Source organism: Podarcis erhardii (genome assembly GCF_964252035.2).
Source record: "Podarcis erhardii genome assembly, chromosome: 9".
Classification (NCBI taxonomy): Eukaryota; Metazoa; Chordata; class Lepidosauria; order Squamata; family Lacertidae; genus Podarcis; species Podarcis erhardii.
Genome location: NC_138512.1, coordinates 36,390,803 through 36,414,361, shown reverse-complemented (window position 1 = coordinate 36,414,361; position 23,559 = coordinate 36,390,803). Strand labels below are relative to the sequence as shown.

Sequence of the window (23,559 nt, the reverse complement as noted above, 5' to 3'; positions counted from 1 at the left end):
ATACCAAAGAGAGCAGCTTAAGAACAGAAAATGTCCTTTCCTTGGATAATAATATTTCAATGTTCATACCTTATAACTCTTTGCAATCACAGAACGGATGTAAAGTTTATTATGACTGGTCATAGGAGTGCAAATTCCTTGGCACCAGAAAGTCAGCTGCTGCTGCTGCTGGCTTTGAGAGAAGTTCAACTGTTCTCAAAAATCTGTTCTTTCCCCTACCTCTTTTAAAAGTTGAGGACTATATGTGTACAAGTGGGGTTCAAACAGGAGTTGTCAAGGTGTCAACCAACCAGGAGTACCCAACTCCATTCAACCCCTAGCCCATCTCCTGTCAATTTCTTCACAACTGACTCTAAACCAGGGCTCAGCAAAGTTTATCTTGTCTGGCCGCATCGGTCCCATGGAGACCCCTCTGGGCCGGATCACGTGCGTGCACAATTTCTGGCACCTGCGCCTGCACAATTTTTGGCGCTGTGGAAGCGAGTCCCCGCGCTGCGCCAGTTTAGTTTAGCTTGGTTCAGGGGCGGTCATGGGCCAGTCAAATGACCTCCACGGGCCACTTCCAGCCCATGGGCCTTAGGTTGCTGACCCCTGCTCCAAACATTCAAATGCCTTCTAAGCATCCCTGATCCTCATTGAGATGGGTTTTGGTGGGATGGGGTATTAGTGCCATATTTTTCTAAAAAGAATTGTACTTTGGCAATGCTTTTTTCCTGAGCCTGCCGATAGCTACCTCTTTTTTTGTGGCCCTGGTTGGCAATGTAATCATCACCCCCTGACCACCTGAGTTTGCTATTAGCTTGTTTGGAGGTTCTAGCAAGGGAGTGCAGCTATTGTATCTAGGATGGTCATCCTCTTCCACCGAGTGTGCGGCTTTGCGGGGGGGACGGACACAGGGAGCAGAAGGGGACACCCACCTAGTTAGGCAGATCAGTCAAATCAAACCTGGAGATCAATGGAATGACATGTAGCAACCAGATCACCCTTGCATCACATTTTTAAAAACTTGTGCCAATAAAGGCTAGTAGAAACTATTAGGAGGAGGGTTTAAAAAATGTTGACCACCTTAATACAATTATTTTAAAATCTTGTCTGGTTCACTCTCCCCCAAATGTAGCTTCCACCAACTGACTGGCGAAAGGAATGGAGATGTGCAAATGACAAAATTTGATAGCGGCACTGTTGTAATCTATATAGGTGTCCCATAAACCATCACCTGGAAACATTCAAAAAAATCTTACCAGAGGCCTGCTGAAACAAGCTTTACAGAAGTTTTGGGTTTCTCTAAGCAGGAATAAAAGCAATGAAGAACTTAGGGATCCTCTTCTGGACTTTGGAGAACCATCAGTGCAATATGATCACCATTCTTCTCTACACAACACCGGTAACCAGAAAGCGAACTTCACAATATTAGAAGAGTTGTGTGTCATTAAAAAAAACAAAAACTCAAACTATTGGTATATTAATAGTGTTTATTCACGTGTCTGTATATCTTTTAACACCCAGCTAACAATATGCAAGAAAGAAGCCGTTGTTTCATAAACATCATGATTCGTTGGAATATTTATAAAAATGCATATTGGATGTTTGAAGCTAGTGTTATTCTATCACCTTTCCCAGTCTTTCAAGACTAGTATATCTGTTGACATTACTAGGTGAATACTTCAAGTGGAAAATTCCTTAAATAATGATCAGCCTTAACTGGAAAGTCTTACAAGCATGACTGAATCTTCCACTCACACCAGTGGAAAATATGCCAAAGCTATGCTGGATGCTAACTTAGTAGAACCGGGGTCTTATCAAACAGATCAACCTAGTCTTCCTTAAAAGTATTACTGGTTGTATTTGTACTAATTTTAACCTGTTTACAACTTACTTTGGGATTCAATTATTTCCTTAAAGCATGTTTGTAACTGTATATGTTGTAAAATGGTACTTCAAATAGCATTCTCATATTAATCTTTGTACAATTTTGTTAAAAATTTTGTATTCTGTACATGGAAATTGCCCATATCCAAAGACAAGTGAAATATTTGCCTAATTTGTAAATTTCATAAGGGATCAATGTAAACTTTAATAATTGATGTAGCTAAATAAAATATAGCTTAAATCATGCTATTAATTTTTCTTTCTTTTTTTGAAAGAAGCCATAACTATTGAAGAAAGAAGCCGTTGATCAGATTTTGCAGCTTGTAATGCATTCATTCACTTTAAATAAGATATAGCTGTTGAGATTCTGCCTGGAGGCTTGCCACAGGCACCTTTGGGAACAGAATACGGGACAATGCTGGCCTTGCTTTGATCCAAAAGCGAAGGTGTTTGTATAATGCAATAAGGAAGCTCCACAGTGGATCCTATGCTAATGCCTGTGCAAGAAATCTGTTTTTAACATGCAGCCCTATGCAGAGTTACCAAGGACTAAGTCCCATTTAGCTTAATGGACCTTCAGGGTAGATAAGGATAGGATTGTGCCGTCAGTCTCACTTTTCATGGACTAGGCAATCATAAGCTTTAAATATATATATATAAGGTCAGAGAGTCATTCTCCTTTTGCAAACTTGCTGGCTGCATACCCTCAATCGTATCCCCTGCTGGCTCCACTTTCACACACTGGAGAGTCTGAAGGCTCCTGGCATAATTAGAACTCTGATCCCACAGGGATTCTTCTCATCTAGAAGCTTGGAGGGTGGCAATGCCACAAAGCACAAGTGATGGCAATTGCATGAAGGGCTTATTTATTTACTTACTGCATTTATATGCCACCTTTTTCTCCAAGGTCCTCAGTGTAGTGTAAGTGGTTCTTCCCCATCTCGATTAACCCCAACCACCCTGCATGGTAGACTAGTCTGAGAGGCAGCGGCTGGCCCAAAGTCACCAGTTGAAGTTGAGCTTTATGGCCAAGTGGGGATTTGAAAACTGGTTTCCCAGGTCCTAGTCCAACACTCTTAACCATTCCAGTCCACTGGCTGTGACTGCAAAGGCCTAAGCTGGCCTATTTGAATGGGAGTAATGTACAAGCATTCAAAACGCTGGGATCAAAGGGACTATTCCCACCAGGATATGGTTCCAATTGCAAGAGGTTGGCAGGCCTGGGAAAGACCTCCATTTTCCTCAAGCAAATGAGAGGTCAGCTGGTATCGGCTTCCATTTGCATGCTGATCAAGTGTTTTCCATGGTCTAATATTTACGCACAGGAAAAGCAATCAATTCATAGGCAGTTTCGTCTCTACACACATTGTAATGCACCAGATGTAATGTTCCCACAGTGACACTGCTTTCATGTCTCTGGGGTTATCTCAGGATTAGGCTATTTGATAGCCTTCCCCAGGCAGATTGCTTTTCCCTTTAATTACCCTTCACTGGAAAAGTTTTGACCCTAGCTCCATGGACATGTCTTGAACAGACGGCACTCCCATTTAAGGCCTTGAAACAATATGGCACAGATTTTTTATATGAAAAAATCAATCCAGCCAGCAAGACCGGCACAGTTCACCAGGAGTGGGGAGACACAATGAAAGAAAATAGGTGCCATGGAGAAATGATGCTTTTCTTGACATTTACCCACTGTTTCTCAAGCTTTCAGCTCTTAAAGTTATCTTTTTTAAAAGGAGTTATAAACATTGATAAAAGAACTCAAATTATGTTGAGCAAACTTATATTTAAAAATATCTACTTCTCATGACACCTTCGGATGTTTCCATTTTCTCTCTCAAGATTAGAAAAAAAACTAAGGCAAACCATACATTTTTTATCATAAAATCCTTCCCCATGCAGGCAGCTATCCCAATTGCTAAATTTTATTTCTGCATGATACTAATTTGTCTATGGGACACAACAATAAGCAAAGTTGTACCAATGAGTCATTTAATGCAAGAATCCAGTTTTGCATTGTCCTTTAACCCCACCAGCAATGAGGTGGGTCAATATTCACTTCTGCCAATATTTAATTTATGCACAACTCACAATAGCTGCCTTGAGAGAATTCTTGCTTCAAATTAATGTATCTAGCTGCTGTAGAGAAAACATTGTAAAAACCGCAGTAAATATATGAAAGCAAGTAGAACTCAATGTTGCTTTCCAACTTTTGGAATACAAAGTTTTCCCCATTATGCAAATACTATTCCAGGGGTCATCTTTCTAGCCAATAATTTCAGAATAAAGCATTTAGAGGATGCTACTTGGTAAATGGGTTCAATGCAATTTAACAGGCTAAAAGAGTAGACCTGGCTGATGTCAACAGAAGATGTGATTTAACAACTGGGTTCTACGTGATATGCAATTTTGCACAGGTGCCCTAGGTTCGATATTCTGACACTGACTCAAGCCTTCAATTTAGTGTGACTTTCTAATGATTCTAGGCACTTAGCTGTGACTTACCAGACTCAATGGCAAGAACAACACACCAGCAGGCGTTTACGAAGACCTCCAGTCTCAAGTGCTCTACCCCAATGCAAGAGCACAATAATCTTTACCTTTAGCTAGCAGCAGACTAAAGTGAGTAGGGTTTGTTGCGTTTATTATTTCACATTTAGTACAAAACAGAGAATGAGTCACATACAAATCAGATCAAAACCTGAGTGTCCTTTTTAAAAAGGAAAAGTATACATATTTCTTCCTCCACTTCTTAATAAAATCCCAACTGTGTTTAAGGCACAGCTAACAAGGAAAGAACATGTCAAGTGTCAGAAGCAGCTAGTTGCAGTTTTTCTATACTGTCCCTTAAACAATACTATATACATCTCTCACTGAGCGGTGGATTAACAGTCTGTTTGCATGAAGTGTGACAGAATGGTATGCTTTTGTTCTCTCTAAACTAGATCGCAGCACATGTTCGGAAAATCCTCCTGTTTAAGTGTTTGTCTTTCTACAGAAATATTGACTAAGATACACAAAAAACAACAACAGAAAACAAAAACCACCCAGCCTTTGTTGGCAGCAAAGTGGCATAGCAGACAAATGGCAGCTGTTTGTACCTGGATGGGGAACTTAAAGGGGGAATGCGTCCCAACGATTAGTATCTACAGAGTTCAATCAAATACATTCAAAGCAGTTGAACCTATAAACACTTCTGTGAGCCACTTGGCTTCGGGGGGGGGGGGGGGGAATGCCGACATTTTCAAAGACAACAGACACTAGATACTATCCTGTAAAGTGAAATATTTGAAGCAACGATCATGGCAGATTCAAACTGTATGTCAACATTGTAAGAAAAATGCTTTTGTTAGTTTACTTTTATCCATTTCTAAACTTCAGCGCCATGAAGCATGTGTGAATCACTGTGATGCAATTTTTTTTGGGGGGGGGGGTTCCTGTTTGTGTATATATCCCATATGAAGGATTAGATAAACAAGTAGTTTTCCATGAGAAGAATTTAAGGACTGTTTTTTAAGCAGGACACACCTTGGTGGCCAGGGAAGGGGGACATGTGATCTCCTGGATGTTGCTGGACTGAAGCTTCCATCATCACTGATTGTTGACCATGATGGCTGGGGCTGAAGGAGCTGCAATCCAACAACATCAGGAGGGCAAGAGGTACTCAATTCTCCCTGAAATATGTTTACACGTAGCTTGTTAACATGCAGGTTCTTACATTATGCCCATGCACTGTCCCCTTAATTATTCTCACTTATTTCCAGCTAGCAAGACAAGCAGAGAGGCATAAGCAGAAGGGATAACCGGTCTGCAAAAAGAAAAGGAAAAAGCTGGAGGCAGTGAACAACATATTTTCAGTATGCAACCATTTGCTGACAACAGGATACTGGCATTTATAACATGTGATAATGCAACACGTGAACAAGCCAGAAGAAGTGGCTTCTCAGACTGCCAGCCTCATCTTGCCATCCTTGTCTGGAGTGATGCTTGAAATGTCATCTATACAACTGCCTTGGGACTAGCTTCTGAATGCTTCACTTCTCTTTCCCACTTGTCTAAGTGTCGTCTCCATACCGCTTTGGATCAGTCCCTGAATTTACAGTGCTACTTGTCATCATGAGTGCACTTACATTGGTGAAAGTCTCCCGGAGTCAGTTGTGACACCCAGCAGCCTTTCCTATGGGATCTTGCCACTGCGAGGTCATCCATCGCAGCTGCAGTATAGAAACTAACAATCCTTAATTGATGGCCTTACCAATTACCAAATAGATGCACAGTATATTAATATTTTGATACTTGATACTCAGGTGTTTGCTTCATACTGGTTTGAAAAAAGATGGCATTCAAAACGACTAAAATCTTTGGAAATCTGCATCACCTTCAAATCAGAGAGTTGAAAGAACCAAACAGACAACTGATTGAGGTGCTTTTCCCCTGGTTACTGCCAGCTCTCTGTACAGGAGGGTTTTTTTTGGGGGGGGGGATCTCAAAAATAAAAGTGTCCTTTAAAAACCAAGCAGCTTTAAGCACCAAGTCAGATGAGGTCCGACAGCTGCTCAGAACCAGGACTGGAAACCTGTCGCTGCAAACTTGTGTAAGATGTGTTTGCTGCTGTCAGAGGACGAGTCAATATTCAAGTTAGTCTGCCATTTTTAACACTGTTTGGCCACTGTTTCCTGGCCACGGCTAGCTCCTGCCCTGCTGGGACGTTAAAGCCAGCATCTTCTGGCTCAGTAGAGCATTGTGTCGTTTAAGGTATTCTATCACATCTCCTTGTTTTTCAACCACTTCTTCCAAGCTTGAGGCTTCCCTAAAAGACAAATTCAAACCATGTTACTTACAGAGCATTATCATCTTCCATCTCAACCATGTGAAACTTAAGAAGGCAACAGCAACTCTTCCCCCTACTGGACACCCTCCTATTCCCAAAATGCATTTACATACTGATCTCAGATTTGTTTAGTTATACGATGCCTTTTGGGGAACAGACCACCCAAGGTGGAACACGGTTACCTTAACACAATGAATACAGAAATCTCAAATAATCAGAACAAAGGAGCAGCATTAACGCCTATTAAAAAGTCAAGTAAAACACTTACACCGACTCTTAGTAAAATAACCCTTATGCTTTATGATGGCTTTGGCCTAAAGACAAGTATGTATTAAAAAGTTCTATATTTGGTGGAATATAGAAATCTCAAGATATGTCCAGCAATATTACTTATAGTTTCAGCTCCGTGTTAAATAAAGGAAGGCAGTTACGCTAGTTTGGTGGCTTACAGATTTGACTGGTTCAACAGGTTATGTGTGATTTCTTGAACCTTCAATAACCAAAGTCACTGCCATCTGTCATACATCTATTTGGACCAAGTGTCTTCCAAGCATATGAAAAAATCACTGTGTCTTCAGATATGCACCAAGGAAGGAACAAATGAACTAATAAAAGTAGTAGATAAACACAGTTCCCAATTCCGAGGATGCAGCTAAGCCCAAAAGTGTTTATGTAGATAAGCCACATACAGAGTTGTCAACTGTACGTCAATCAAGTCCAGCATGTCATTAACCATGACAGTACCAAGCTACACAAATACCAGTGATATCTATGGTTACACTCTCAGTAATGGTGCAGAACATTATGCTGGCATCTATGAAGAAGTCAGACTTCATCTTTCCATTAAATGCTATTTGTTACCTTGTGCACAGGAGGAATAATGAGGAACAGGAGATGTTACCTGAATCCAACTTCTGAGGTAGTGTGATTAGGATAAGCATACATCTGCTCTTCTTCTATGACATCAGGTCTTGGTTTTGCCCGGTTAAAGTTGCTTACCTTTACTGTAATTAGAAAAGGGGAAAGCTACAGTGTGTGCAGTCTGACACCTGAACTATAAATTGACAGTTCAGAAGACTTTTAAATACAGAACCATTTTAATTTCTAGAACAATGAGAGGGAACCTGTGGCCTTCCACCTGTTGCTGCATTTTATTTCCCATCATTCCTGACCCCTGGACCATTCTGGCTGGGGCTGATGGAAGTCCCAACCACACCTGGAGGACCACAGGTTCTCCATTTCTGTTCTACCATTTGCTCCACCACAGAAGAAAAAGAAGATTGCTACAAGATGGGACTTTCCTTCCGGCTCCATTCCATACATGAACACAACACACTCCATGAGCCAGGTATAGCTGACCTGAGTTACAAACATGCAAATATCCTACTTTTCCACATCTGGGCCACAGCCAATGCATGTTGAGTGACCTGTGTTGTGTTCCTAGGTCTGCTTAAAGGTAAAGGTAAAGGGACCCCTGACCATTAGGTCCAGTCGTGATCGACTCTGGGGTTACGGCGCTCATCTCGCTTTATTGGCCGAGGGAGCCGGCATACAGCTTCCGGGTCATGTGGCCAGCATGACTAAGCCGCTTCTGATGAACCAGAGCAGCACACAGAAATGCCATTTACCTTCCCACCGGAGCGGTACCTATTTATCTACTTGCACTTTTGACGTGCTTTTGAACTGCTAGGTTGGCAGGAACAGGGACCCAGCAACGGGAGCTCACCCCGTCGCAGGGATTCGAACCGCCGACTTTCTGATCGGCAAGTCCTAGGCTCTGTGGTTTAACCCACAGCGCCACCCACATCCCTTTAGGTCTGCTTAGAGTACTGCTATTGTTGTTTTGATTTACATTCAGTACAACAGGCCCCTGCCTAGAGAAGCTGACAATTGAGCACAGGGGGAAAAGAGGAAAAGGAAGAGAAGCAGAAAATAGGAGAAAGCAGGGAACGTGCAGCTGAATATGTTACTTAGGCAGATTTACTACCCACAGCAAACCCATAAACAATGCTTGAGAGCTGAAGCCCAAGAGGGAAAAACTGATCATCTTTGCAATGAGTGTGACAGTGTGAAATGGCATGTTTTATACCACTTTCGGCCAGTTACAAAAAAAAATAAAAATAGGTGGCTTAATTTTACAGACCAGTTAATGTGGTTTGGCGAGTCCCCTTCAACCGTCCCTAATCGGAATGCTTAAATTCATCTGATCTCTTTGGCAAAAGATAGTGGAGGAAGTTCCTTTTTAAGAGAGTTCCACTGTCAACACAATGCTTCATTCTCATCTACTCAGTCAGCATCTCCTTTTGAATAGGAACTTTCTTCTTCTCTCCCCCCTCCTATCTCCCCCCATAGAATTACTATACTAGACCACCTGTTGTGTACAAGCAGGTTGCATGACTGATCAGAGGAATAACCAAGGCAGATGTGTCAGCAAGCTGTAAAGTAATCAGCTGAGTTTGGCTCTCAACAACATCAGAATTCAGCTATTCATGACCGGATCAGATTACCCCAGCACATGCATTCCAGGACATTTAAGGCAATTGTAACCCAACAGGTGTCCTGAAGGGTTCAGATACACAACTACTTCATTTGGGAAGGTTGGTGGTAAAAGAAAGATCATGAAAAGATAAGAAAGTTGAGGATTCTCAAAAAAAATATAATTTTCAGGCAAGGGTGTCATTGCTCATGTAGCCCAAGCAGGGGCATCAACACACAGGAGGTTCAGAGGATATCAAGGTTTTCAGAAGAAAAATAAGTCTTTAGAAAACATCTATAGGAGCAAGGCCCACAAAATAGGTGGATAAGGCTCAAGGGCAACCAATGGCCACAGAATGCTCACTGAATGTGTGTGGTGGTGTGCGAATAAAAAAGACAGGAAGGGGAAATGAAGCAACACAAACCCTGAGCAAAAGGACTGCAACATTTTGTTGTAGGTTCCACTTATGAACTCTAACACAGAGGCTGGGAACCTCCGGCCCACCACTCTAACTAGGTCCAACATGGGTCCCAGTTTGGCCATTTTCTCCAAAACATGCCCAGCTACCCCATTCCTGACTTTATACATGTCAGGCAAGAAGCAAGTGTATGGACATGGCTACAAAGGAATTCCTGGGAGCTCGAAGTAAGTTCTTGACTGCTCCTTTGCAAGTGGAGCATGCCAACAGCCCAATGGGAAGGAGTCGAGGGAGCTCACTGTTAGCAAATCCCATCTCACCCATTTGTAGGTGAATTTTGAATAGAGGTTCCCAGGGCCACTTTCACAATGGGCAAAGGCAACAGACACATGACAAAGAAGTAGAGGGATTGTTATGTGCCTTCAGAAAAAACAACAATTTCATTTTCCCAGCTAGATCTACTTTCATGTGTGCATCTAATGCAGGCACCCCCAAACTCTGCCCTCCAGATGTTTTGGGACTACAACTCCCATCATCCCTGACCACTGGTCCTGTTAGCTAGGGAAGATGGGAGTTGTAGTCTCAAAACATCTGGAGGGCCAAGTTTGGGGGTGCCTGATCTAATGGAACCTGGTTTACACAAATTAAATCCTCGTTTAATTAGCAGGATGTGTACACGCTCCATACATCTGCATGCAGTCCCCTAATCCACTCTTTGTGCAAACTGGACAGTATGCCAAGCCACTGCAGTTAGCTATAGCTTCTTGTCACGTGAGAACCAAGAACAACAAGCAAGGAAGCAAAAGCTAACTTTAAACCATGACTTACACATGCTGGCTTGGCCACATAAGCCAGTGCCCACCACCACCCAAGCTACACCTCTGAAACACCCACCCACATTGTATATTTTAATCTGCAAATGCAAGTACACTAAGTAAAGGTTATGTGCTATTTAAACATTAAAAGAGAGTGCCTTGTGTAGTTTTTATAGGAGGCAAAAAAGAGAACTAATTAAAGGGTCAAACGAACCAGGGCTGTCTAATTCCCAGGGTTTCCCTGTGCATGCAGAAGAAAGCGCAGAGGATGTGTGCACAAAGTGTGGATGTGTTCTGTCTTATTAAGACAGGATTTAATCATCCAGATGCGGCCGCTATCTGTGGCCATCACATGTAAATTGTGGTCTTGGAAGCCCGTTAACTTTGTGTTTGTGCCTGGACTGTGACATCACACTGAGCATGCATCTGTGTGGAGTCTCAGAGGGGCTCCGAAAGCAGCAAGGCTAGCACAGAACCATCATACGAATTCTTCTCTCTTTAAAAACATGAAGAGCTCACTCCTTTAATGTAGGAGCTGACAGATCAATTATTTACACCCAAGAGCTGCTCTGCTGGCACGGTCGAAAGTCAATGCACTCTCCCTGGCCTCCCTCTTAAATCAGCAGCACTGCCACCGTTTCCTCTCTGCAATATTTTACAACGCATCATGATTCCCTCTTGCCTCACTGCTAACGCTGTGAAGTTTGGCAGCTTTAACTTCTGTCTTCCTAAAGGAGGGAGGAGACTCAAGAACTGCACTGCCCTGCAGGTGACATCAGGCTGCAGTCCAGACCTCAAGTTCTGTCAATTGTGCTGGCACTTTTCAGAAGCAGGGTCTTGCCTCCTTCCACGGCTGCCATGCGTACAAAAATGAAGAGCCTTGCACTACATGGGCAGAGACGCAGCTGCCTATCAGTGCCAGGCAAGAAACCCCTCAAAACAGCTGCTCCTCCACAAAGATGGCTCTCACTGCCAAGCGAGAGATTTCTAGATCAACAGCTGCATTTTGTGTGTTCTCTCTTCTATATTATTAACTGCCCAAAACCCTAGGGATAGGACAGTGTAGGAGCTTAAACAACGTCTTAGCGTTGGGCAATGAACTCTATCCCTCCATCTGGGCATTTTGGATCAATGCAATAAAGTTAGGAACGCTTGAATGCGTTTCAGCTTCTTTGCATTTATCTAACGTTAGGTAGCTATGCACATTGTTAAAAATACACACTTTATCGACAGAATAAGGTTGTACAAACTTGAATCTGATAATAGGTCAGTCGGTAGAGCCTGAGACTCTTAATCCCAGGGTTGTGGGTTCGAGCCCCACATTGGGCAAAAGATTCATACATTGCAAGGGATTGGATTAGATGACCTTTGGGGGTCTCTTCCAACTCTCCAATTCTATTCTTCTAAGCCATATTGGGATGACCCTATCATGACTTTATAAAGCAACGTATGAACAAGCTTCATTCTTCCACATGGAGCCATTTTCCTTCTCCCCTTGCACAAGTGAGCTGAGAAGTCTCAGTTCACTACTGTTTCCTGTTATGTTTAAACCAGTAAACTGTGGTCGAAATCCGTATTAGGACAGCCCTTTTATAACGCCAACCAAAATGTCATAATTTATTTTTTTTTAAAAAAATGGATTTAATATCCCCTTTATCACTACCCAAAGGAGTCTCAAAGAGACTAACATTCTCCTTTCCCTTCCTCCCCCACAACCAACACTCTGGGAGGTGAGTGGGCCTGAGAGACTTCAGAGAAGTGTGACTAGCCCAAGGTCACCTAGCAACTGCATGTGGAGGAGCAGAGACGCGAACCTGGTTCACCAGATTATGAGTCTGCCGTTCTTAACCACTACACCACACTGGCTCTCACATAGTGCACAATGTTTCAGTTCCCCAGAACTTATCAGTGTAGATGGGCAATCAAAGCAAGAGGAAATGGAAGAAGAAAATGTGGCTGGCAGGGAAGCCATTTAGTCGGCGTTTGCCAAGAATTTCAAGATGAAATGTGGGAGGCAGTAACATACAAATGTATGCCATGCAGGTTTTAGGCTGCTGGGGAGGAGAATCTGACAATGGCCAATTCTGCTTCTACGGAAGTGTAAAATCCAGCTGTTCCCCAGGTCTTGGCCAAAACACAGATTTCTCAATAGGGCAAAAACAGGAATAGAGAGAAACTAGGCAGATTAAGACTCCCCAGCTTGTTTGGTCACTCACATAAAGGCAGGATTGAAGCAGCTGCATATGAGTGCACAAGGCCCGTTCTTGTATTGTCTTATTCAGCCAAGATACAACCATCCAAGCCATCAGATTATTAACTCTTAGCAGGCCCCTTGGGTCAAGCTAATCTTAACAATGAATCTGAAGAAAAATAAAGTGGTAATTCTGTGGCCTAGTGGCCAGTCTAAGAGGCTTATAAATGCAAGGCAATCCTGCTGCTCTTACCTGTGTAGACAACCACACATATCAACGAACACAATAGTTCCACGCTCAAGATTCCCAGGATGAAGCAGAGATACATTTTATTGTGATCAGGAAAGGAATGTTGCGCTGACAAAATCAGCAGTAAAGCTATATTACCTATTAAAAGACACAGATGAGACATGTTAAGAAACCCAGCCGTCTAGATAGCTTCCAGAAGTGGCTCAAGATAACCCCCAAATACATAAACCAGTATTAACTTTGAACCAATAGTCACACCCAGCTGACTCTCTGGGTCATGAGTGAAAACAGGCACTGAGCACTTTCTCAACCACGCAGATGGTCAGTGGCTTTACTACAGGATAAGAAAGAGGAACGGACCCGTGTGTTTATTTCAGCTGCACTTTTCAGTTTTCTGTTCAAGCTAAATGTCATGGAAGGTGTTTCCAAGTTGTCACTAGTAGATGTATATTCAATTGTATGCAAGAAGATGCAGAGTTTGAACTTAAGATAAAATGTTTTACAGTACTTTTGACTGAGGATTACTAAGAACACATCTGAAGTACCAGTTATGTTTATCCATTAGACTAGATTTCACCAACCTGATGCCATCCAGTTGAGGCTGGGCCCTATGGGAATTGCAGCTGAGAACATATGACTGACAGTAAGTTGCTGACGTCTGTATTAATAATAATAATAATAATAAATTTTATTTATATCCCGCCCTCCCCAGCTGAAGCTGGGCTCAGGGCGGCTAACAACAATCAAAATAATCCAACGATTCTAAAAACATTTCATTATAAAAATTAATTAAAATCAAATTGATGGCAACCAATAAGCAAAATTCTGTGCAGATTGCCAGAGGAGGGGGGTCAGGCTGCGCCCTGGCCAAAGGCCTGGTGGAACAGCTCTGTCTTGCAGGCCCTGCGGAAAGATGTCAAGTCCCGCAGGGCCCTAGTCTCTTGTGACACAGCGTTCCACCAGATTGGAGCCGCGGCCGAAAAGGCCCTGGCTCTAGTTGAGGCCAGCCTAACCTCTCTGTGGCCTAGGATCTTCAAGATGTTTTTATTTGAAGACCGTAAGTTCCTCTGTGGGACACACCAGGAGAGGCGGTCCCGTAGGTACGAGGGTCCTAGGCCATATACGGCTTTAAAGGTTAAGACCAGCACCTTAAACCTGATCCTGTACTCCACCGGGAGCCAGTGCAGCTGGTATAGTACTGGATGAATGTGATCTCGCAGCGAAGACCACATAAGGAGTCTCGCCGCTGCATTCTGCACCCGCTGGAGTTTCTGGGTCAGTCTCAAGGGTAGCCCCACGTAGAGCGAGTTACAATAATCCAGTCTGGAGGTGACTGTCGTGTGGATCACAGTGGCTAGGTCAGGGCGAGAGAGATAAGGAGCCAACTGCTTAGCTTCTTCTGTTCCCTTCTTTTCCCCCTTCTCTTAACACACCTATGATCAGAGATCCTTACCCGCCTCACCACCCATGCACCATGTTTGACAGGCCAAGTCCCGCACACATCAGGGGCCCCAGTTTCCTTTGGAATCAAATTGCATGGACAAAGGAACAGTTAATCAGCTGGTCTGCTGTGTTAGCAAAGCTCCCATCATGATGGGTGTTTGCAAAGGCCTTGCAGGAGCCTCTGATTATGGTGACTGCAAAACTCACTTTCAAGCAAGTCATGTCTTTACCTACCTCCTATCAGGTGTGGGGCACATGCATGTGGCTTGGCTGAAGTGGCCTCACAGGTCAAATGGCGAGGGCTTGGGAAGCCTTGAGAGCCAGTGGTTTCCCACTACTACTGAAGTCACTAAGGATTACTGTTTCGACCTCACCTTTTGCCCTCAAGTTTTTACAGACATGTTCTAAAGTTTTTCAGCCACACAGTGCTTCAAGCGCAAATCATTACTGTATACTGCAAGAAAAGCTATTGTCCTTACAACCAACACTATCTAGCCAAAAGCTACTTCTATAGTGTGATCTTTCATATTAAATCTCCAGAGCTCCACTTAGTGGCCACTTCTTAACACTGCAGCCATACTGTGCCCAACTTGATAAGTAGGGCAAACTGCACACAAAGAAAGCAGCTCTATTTAAGTATTAAAGCCCCCAGTTTTCAGTCAATATGCAGGCACTTGAGCCCCTACTCTGGTTATTACAAAAACAATGGGTGTATGGAAAATTCATTAATCTGTTAATTGAACATTTCTTGCATCAGTAGACAGAGAAGGAAAATAACTCAACAAGAGCCCAACATTTCAATTTGAGCAAAAGCAGGCTTTTGACCAAGGATTGGTTCGTTCATGAATTACTCATTATTCAGTTCCTATCTGAGATTATAGAGGGCATGATAGCGCTCTTCAAATATTTGCTTCTTAGAGGAAGAAAGTGACTAAATTCTGGGGCACCAGACATCTAATGAGTTTAAGTTAAAGGAAGGCAGATTTTGGCTGGAAACCTCTTGACTGCAAGAGCAGTTCAGCAATGCAGCAGATTATTTAAAGGTGTGATGGGGTCTCCCATGCTGGGGGTTTTCAAGTCAAGGCTGAACAGCCATCTGTTAAATGTCAACATGCAATGGGTTTATTACATACTGCAACATACTTCTATTGTACTTCTGCTTCCCGAGCATCAGGTTGAGGCTGTAACTCTGGGAGCAGCTGCCGAGACCACATAACACCAGTCTTGAAAGACCTACATTGGCTCCCAGTATGTTTCCAAGCACAATTCAAAGTGTTAGTGCTGACCTTTAAAGTCCTAAACGGCCTCGGTCCAGTATATCTGAAGGAGCATCTCCACCCCATCGTTCCGCCCAGACACTGAGGTCCAGTGCCGAGGGCCTTCTGGTGATTCCTTCACTGTGAGAAGCCAAGTTACAGGGAACCAGGCAGAGGGCCTTCTCGTTAGTGACACCCACCCTGTGGAACGCCCTCCCACCAGATGTCAAACTGAACAACAACTACCAGACTTTCAGAAGACATCTGAAGGCAGCCCTGTTTAGGGAAGCTTTTAATGTTTGATGCATTACTGTATTTTAATATTTTGTTGGAAGCCGCCCAGAATGGCTGGGGAGGCCCGGCCAGATGGCCGGGGTATAAGTAATAAATTATTATTATTATTATTATTATTATTATTATTATCCAACAGGGCTCAGATTCCTACCACACTGCCATCTCCTGTGATCAGGGTAGAAGCTAAAGTACCCACTCTTTCCTTGATCCATAGAGCCAGTGCCCCCCTTTGAGCTAACTGCAGTAAGGAATACCCTGGACATTATTAGGACAGTATGGCACATTTTGTCACAATGTACTACTCAATTCCAGATAGCTATTGGAGCAAAACACCTCAAATGGCCATTTTTTTGCAGTTATGGTAACTGCAGTTGAGCTATTAGAAGAGAGATGTGGTATACATTAAGGAACAAAGTGGACTGAATACAAAATGCATTACAAAAATTACTGATAAATCTTGGCTTACCTTGAAGGCTTCATCTTGTCCAAGTCAGACCAAATACTAGAAAGATGCAGCGAAAGCTAGAACTGCACTGTTGTCATGACCATGTGAGATGCTTCATGCACGTAGAAGAATTCACATTTACAAACAAGAGAGTGACAAGAGTGAGTCAGTAGGTTCAGGCTCACCTGTAGACTGAATTAGGAGTGGAAATCTCTTAAGATGCCTTGTGGCTCTGTAGATCTGGAGGTAGCCTTTCCTTCTGACCTTGCTATGGTGGAAGTGAATATACCGTTCGAGAAACAGATACAGGATCCAGAGAATTACTTTGGCAGTAACTATAACAGTTTGCACTTTAAGTGGGTAAGTGTAATGCTGAGGACACATATCTCCACTTGCATCAGGGTAAGAGCAGAATATGCCTGCCAGAAAAGCCAAAACAACAAAAGCAACCTAAGGAAGAAAAGAGAAAGAAAGAAATTTCAAATGCTCATCATCAAACTCAAACACATCCAAGCCTGGCAGGTTTGCTCTAACTTTATTTATAACCATTTTCTATTGCTGATATGGCATCATTAGCCTATAATATGTTCTTAAGCCTTCCCACTAGGAAGGAAAAATATAAGGCAACCTCCATCCTATTAGAATACAGTGGTGCCCCGCAAGACGAACGCCTCGCAAGACGGAAAACCCGCTAGACGAAAGGGTTTTCCGTTTTGGAGGCGCTTCGCTAAACGAATTTCTCTATGGGGTTGCTTCGCAAGACGAAAAAATACTGCGAGTTCCCGCGGGTTTCCCCCCGCTTTTTTCGCCCTGTTCCTAAGCTGCTAAGCCGCTTAACAGCTGATCCGCTGATAAGCCGCTTCTCAGCTGATCGCTAAAAGCCGCTAGACCGCTAATAGCGCTAATCCGCTAAGCTGTCAATGGGCTTGTTTCGCAAGACGAAAAAACCGCTAGACGAAGAGAATCGCGGAACGGATTAATTTCGTCTTGCGAGGCACCACTGTATTAGAATCCTATAGAACTGTAGAGGTGCAAGGGACCAGTAGGGTCATCTTGGCGAACCCCCTGCAATGCAGGAATCTTATGCCTGACGTGGGGCTCAAACCCACAACCCTGAGATTAAGAGTCTTATGCTCTGCTGACTGAGCTATCCCAGTATTGACACAGTAATGATGGGAAGTGACACATGCACATGCAAATGCCAGTGAGCTCAGCCTTCCCCCAAAGGAATCTCTGGGGCTGGTAAACAGTGGCCAGTAGAAGGCAATGAAGGTGACCCCCAACCTGAGCAGGACAGCACAGAAATGAAGCTGCTCATTCTGTTATCACCAACTCTGAATGCAAGTACTTTAATCCGAGTGAGAGCCACCTGGCCATTACAGCTGCTGGTGGTGTGTGCATTATCCCAGTTCTCCACAGGAACAGCCCCTATCCCCTCTTGCTTTTGCCACCAAGACAGCTTTGACTGTCTCTAGGAGAGGACTTTTGATTGCATAGCCCTCTCCAGCAGGATTTTTTTTTTTGGCGGGGGTGGAGGTGGTTCTTAACAAAGCAGTATTATTGTGCTTATGAAGTCCTGGTAAACAGAAACACACAGCTGTTTTGGGGCAGCTCCATTTCACTTTTCTACTGATCAGCAAGGTGCCACCAAGTTTGGTACAGGAAGGAAGGCTATAAAAGCTTGATTCTCACTGACCAGGGTCACCAAGGGCAGGGAGCAGGATGGCATCAGCATATGGAACAGGGACATAGACACAATTATTGTTGTCTGCTTGCCTCTCAAGCCAACAAAACTCTAGGGATGAAGGTTGGGCAGTAACTGCTTTTCCCAACTTGCTGCCTGCAAGGTATTTTGAGTTTTCATCCATGCCTTAGGTAAAGGTAAAGGGACCCCTGACCATTAGGTCCAGTCGTGGCCGACTCTGGGGTTGCGGCGCTCATCTCGCTTTATTGGCCAAGGGAGCCTGCGTACAGCTTCCGGGTCACGTGGCCAGCATGACTAAGCTGCTTCTGGCGAACCAGAGCATCACAAAGAAATGCCGTTTACCTTCCCGCTGCAGCGGTACCTATTTATCTACTTGCACTTTGATGTGCTTTTGAACTGCTAGGTTGGCAGGAGCAGGGACCGAGCAACAGGAGCTCACCCCGTCGTGGGGATTCGAACCACCAACCTCTGATTGGCAAGCCCTAGGCTCTGTAGTTTAACCCACAGTGCCACCCACGTCCCCATCCATGCCTTAGTGCTTTCTAATTTCCAGGTGCATCAGTTTGGTTTGTCATCCCACTTGCTCTGCATGCTGCCACCCTCTGGCCTTAAAGAGTAGGGACAGACAGAACATGCGACCACAACAGCACACTTCTGGAAAAGGGCTCACAGGAAACTGACTGGGCCGACCCTTCCACCTTTTAAGTGGCCAAGGAGGAGAGCCATGTCACACTTGTCTGCTGGGGAAAGAGCTACTCTAGTGGCTACGCAGGAGATGCCTGAGGAAGAGGCCAGCGCTGCTACTCGCTCGCTCAACTGAAGGCCTGGGGGCAAACTGCACCTCTGCATCATTGAATTTATCCAAATAACTCATTGGCAACTTACATGCATGAGCAGCAAAACATTGGCAATGCCGACTGTAGGTATGGCGTGGAACCTTGGACACATCCTGGAATGCAATGCATGAGGTGGAAGGAGCGGTGCATCAAGCAAAGGGTCGTCATCCATGCTCTGCGTTATCTCTGAAACAGATCCCTGAAATAGATTTAGCAACATAGCGTTCAAAACAGAAAACCAAGAGAAGTTTAACAATTGTGAGACAGTTCGATCGTCTACTTTGCAGACATGTTTTTTTTAAAAAAGCTTACACAGGTAAGCTACATCAGCAAGCGTGATTTTAAAATCTTTTCAGCACCATCCTATATATGTTTAATTGGAAGAATACTCAGTGGGAACTGGAACTGTACTCCGTGGGATTTACTCCCATGTACAGGTCTGTTTTTGGAGGAGTGTGGTCTGTTTTTGTAAACCAGTTCTTAAAGAACTGGGGTTGACCAATGTGAAATTGTCCCAATAAATTGAAGGTAAGAAATATTGCCTGAACTGGCAACAAATATTGCCCACACTACTTTAGCACAAACAGTTTAGCACAAACAATGCAGTTTTCCACGTGAATATGAACTTGCTTAAACTAATTTATGGTTTTCAATGTGTTCATCTACATTTAAGGTTTTAAATAGGAACTTAAGGAGAACTAGAAAAGCTCAATGAGATAAAAGTGATGCCTATGAGATCATTTATCTAACATAAACCATCAAGGGTTTTTTTTTGCATAAATTTTAAGAAATAACATCACACATAATCACAGGATAATTGCCCAACTCATTTTTCCTGTCCTACACAAGCATTTTTGGCATTGTCCTGCCAGAATGGAAAACTACTTCAGTTTTAGTAAAAAGAATTCAGTTTTAGTAAAAAGGAATGAGAAAAGCATGTGATCTAGTTTAGTCCTTGAAAAATTCAAGCAAGTTTACTTTAGAAGGCATCACTTGAGCTCTTTTATTGTTCCCAGAGACAGCTCAATCTTATCTAAATTAGCACAGAAGTCAACATTTACCTTAATGGGTAACCAACCCCATGCAAGTTTGGGACCACATGTAAAATAGTCTCCTTGCACTTCAAACTTGTTTTAAACGTTGAAACTGCTCGTATTTGGAAGATAAAAATATTTCCTAATAATTCAGTTTAAATGCCCACTTTCAAATTTCAGAAGCTTCAATGTATGATCACTGTGATCCTCAGGTTTTGAAGATATAATGCACTAAAGGCGGCAAAAATCACTGTACAATTTTGGAAAGCTAGCCAGCACTTAATTTAGCATTTTAAAAATATAATTAAACTCCTGTCTAGTCAATGCAGGTACCCCAATATTTATTTGGAGCTGTATATGCATTGCACGTACAGCTGCCATATTACACGAGGAACACTACCATGTAGCTTCAGTCCTATGTGAAGTGTTGCAGAGTGGAGTGCTCCTGTCAGCCAGCCAATGCACAGCACACCCACCAACAGCCAGAAGTGCATAGCCACAGGGCACCCAGTGTTCTCAATGGGCTGTTCTGAGGGTTCTCCCTTAGGGTTCCTGCTTTAGGAAGCCACAGGGCTCTGCCAGCCCAGACAATAACCTTCTTCTTGGGCATGGATACTATGTGGGCTACATAAGCTGCAACATTCATACCTTAACATCAGAAATAGAGATCCCAATAGTAACTGTAGAAGGCTCAATAGTCATGTCTGCTTAACAGAACACCAAGAGTGATATTCAACTAAGTCTTACTTTGAGTAGACTCACTTAAATTAATGGATCTAACTTCTATAATTAATTTCAATGGGTCTACTCTGAGTAAAACTTAGTTGAATATCACCCAAACAAATTTACTTAACACACTTCTAATTTGCTCTTCAACAAATGGAGTAAATAGGTTTTGTATTCTTTACTTTAAAAAAACAGCCCTCCTTGGGCTCTAGAGAGAGAGGCGGATGCCCCAAAATGTAAGATAGTTTTATATTTCCTAATCAAACTTCATTTCAACATAATACTGCAGTTTTCCACCAAGTTCTTTTTAAGGGTACAGAGCATAGTTCCTCCAACAACCACCAGTTTTAAAATGTTTGGTCTTCTTTAAGAGCCTCAGAATCCCACCTTTCGCAAACTCAAGAGGCAGCCATTACAAGAAACACAACTCTGCAATGCAAACACATTTTTAGCTTTGCTTTTAACATTTAAACCCAAAATAAAAGATATATTTGTAACATTGCTGAAAATTGCTTCCAGCATTTTTACCATTAGCTGTAAATAAAATTTGCTCCCCCAAGTCCTACAGTTTAAATACAACAGATAACAGGGTCATTTATATCTAAAAATTAATAATTCCAGTCCAACACAGGACCTTTATGTTAACCCGATTGAAAGTTTTCCCCTCAGCTTTTGTCAAGGGCAGATATTTAAACATCCCCAGAAATGATGGACATTGCTTTGAATGTGCTGGACCCTGTAGAACATATTCTTTTCTACAGTCCATTGTACAAACAGCTATGCAAATGCGTGCTATCCCCATTTTGAGGTAGTATAACATCGCAGGACAATGAAAATATCAGATTCTATCTGTCTGACATTAACCTGAACGTAACTGCAAAGGTGGCTGAGTTTGGTCAATAATCTCTCAAAGTGGCGAATAGCACTATTTAGTGGGAAGAAATCCCAATGAAAATCTACATTATATATTTTACATGGCTGTTTATTAGTATATATTTCAAAATTTTATGTATGGATGTTTTATGATGGCCTATGCTTGCAATGTCTAATACAGTGGTACCTCGGGTTAAGAACTTAATTCATTCTGGAGGTCCGTTCTTAACCTGAAACTGTTCTTAACCTGAAGCATCACTTTAGCTAATGGGGCCTCCCACTGCCACCGCGTGATTTCTATTCCCATCCTGAAGTCAAGTTCTTAACCCGAGGTACTATATCTGGGTTAGCAGAGTCTGTAACCTGAAGCATCTGTAACCCGAGGTACCACTGTAAATGTTTGGCAAAGTAAGTATGAATGTCTGTCTACAATATTTTAGAATAGAGCGAAATATTTGCAAACACTTCCTCTTTTCCACCCCTACTACAAGTATTCTGGTGTCTGTTTCTAACTGTGGCCCAGTCTGCATGACTGTCATGAGACTTGAAGACTTTTATGCTGACAGGTCTATACAGTTGTCTGATATGTCCCCCGACTGCTTTTAAATGTTTATATGTTTATACACCACCCTGATGTTTTGCAAAACAGAATATAAATACCTTTATTTTAAAAAAACCAAAATAACCACAGATACTTCTCAGCTCAGGAGCCGATTCTACTGTTAGGGTCAACACCCCTTTACTAGATTTCCCAATAGCTTACCTGTTGCAGAGTCCTTCCCTAACATAACATTTAGAGAGCTGACAAGCTTAAACAAAGCTTAAGTACATTCTTCATTGCCATTAGAGCCCTAAATGTCTTAGGACCCAAATTCTTGAAGACATGAGTCTCCCTATACAAAGGGTGGGCAATAAACTTTATAATTAAAGCCTCCAAAGTAAGAAGTTCACAGAATAGAAGCATAGGACTGAAACAGCCATATTTTGGGGCTGCTGTGCTGGAATTCAATGAGCCCTTCAAGTAACTGGCAGACATTATGAAAAGATGCACTTCCAAATGGACAGTGAACAGACAGGACTCAATGGCTTTCAGGAGTTTTAACATGACTTTTTCCTAACCATCGTTTCCCTCACAATCAAAACAACTTCCACACCTGGAAGCAGGAAGTGAGGTTTTCAAGGCAAAAGCAAGCGTGTGGTAGAAATCTCTGCGGTGCAGTCTATAAACGTCCACGCCTTCTTTGCCCAGCAGCTGCGGTTTAGCAGCTTCAGTGCTGGTCTAACACCTGGGACACTGGGGTGCAAATCCCCACTCAGCCATGAAGCTCCCTGGGAGACCTTGGGCCACTGCCTCGCAGTCCAAACTTACCTCGCGGGGTTGTTGTGGGGGGATTAAACTGAGGAGCAGAACCACTAATATACCACCTTCTATCCGCTGGGGAGGGGGCGGCGGATATAAATGCAATAAAAGCACACTGTGGCGCAGTGGGTCAGTGCATCTGGCTGCGAGGCAGAAGGTCGGCGGTTCGAGCCCACCCAGGGAAGGCTGTGAGCAGGATTCCTACACTGCACAGGGTTGGGCTGGATAACTCTCGGGGTCCCTCTCCCAACGCTGCAGTTCGACGACTCTCCGTTCAAGGGAAGAAGCGTGTGCCCTCAGAACTCTTGGAAGCTCTCCGTTTTCGGGGATGCTGGAGCAGCCACGGGGCTCAAAGAGGGGCGCGGGCCATTCAGACGCCCTCCCGAGTCACGCGCCCTCCCGACACGCTCCACCCCAAAGCCGCCTCTCCCCTTCCCCTGTGCAGCCCGCGGAGCAGGACCCCTAAGCGGCTGGCGACTCACGTTATCCAGCTGCCGCGACTGCTGCTGCTGCTGCTGCTGCTGCCGCCCAGCCCCACTCGATACGCCGACCATCTTCTCCGCAGCTGCTTCCGGCCCCGACGCGCTCCACGCCCGTCTCCCGCGCGGCGCTGTCAGGTGGAGCGGACGCCCCGCCCTCCCGTGCCCTCACGCAGCGCTGCTTCCGCCCAAACCTCCGCCTGCGACGCTATTGGACGGATGTTTCCCTCGCCCCGCGGTCTCTTTTTCCCTTCG

General features: G+C 43.6%; 1 protein-coding gene across 1 annotated transcript; it reads right to left on the bottom strand.

Moving 5' to 3' along the window:
* Positions 1 to 1,454: 1,454 nt before the first annotated feature.
* On the bottom strand, positions 1,455 to 23,446 carry TMEM192 (transmembrane protein 192). Its single transcript, XM_081875484.1, has 6 exons — positions 23,308 to 23,446; positions 18,882 to 19,031; positions 16,477 to 16,741; positions 12,857 to 12,991; positions 7,605 to 7,707; positions 1,455 to 6,682 (listed from the first exon to the last, which is right to left on the bottom strand). Exons 1-6 carry the CDS (start codon positions 23,377 to 23,379, stop codon positions 6,559 to 6,561), a joined length of 849 nt encoding a protein of 282 aa, XP_081731610.1. The 5' UTR covers positions 23,380 to 23,446; the 3' UTR covers positions 1,455 to 6,558.
* Positions 23,447 to 23,559: the final 113 nt, after the last annotated feature.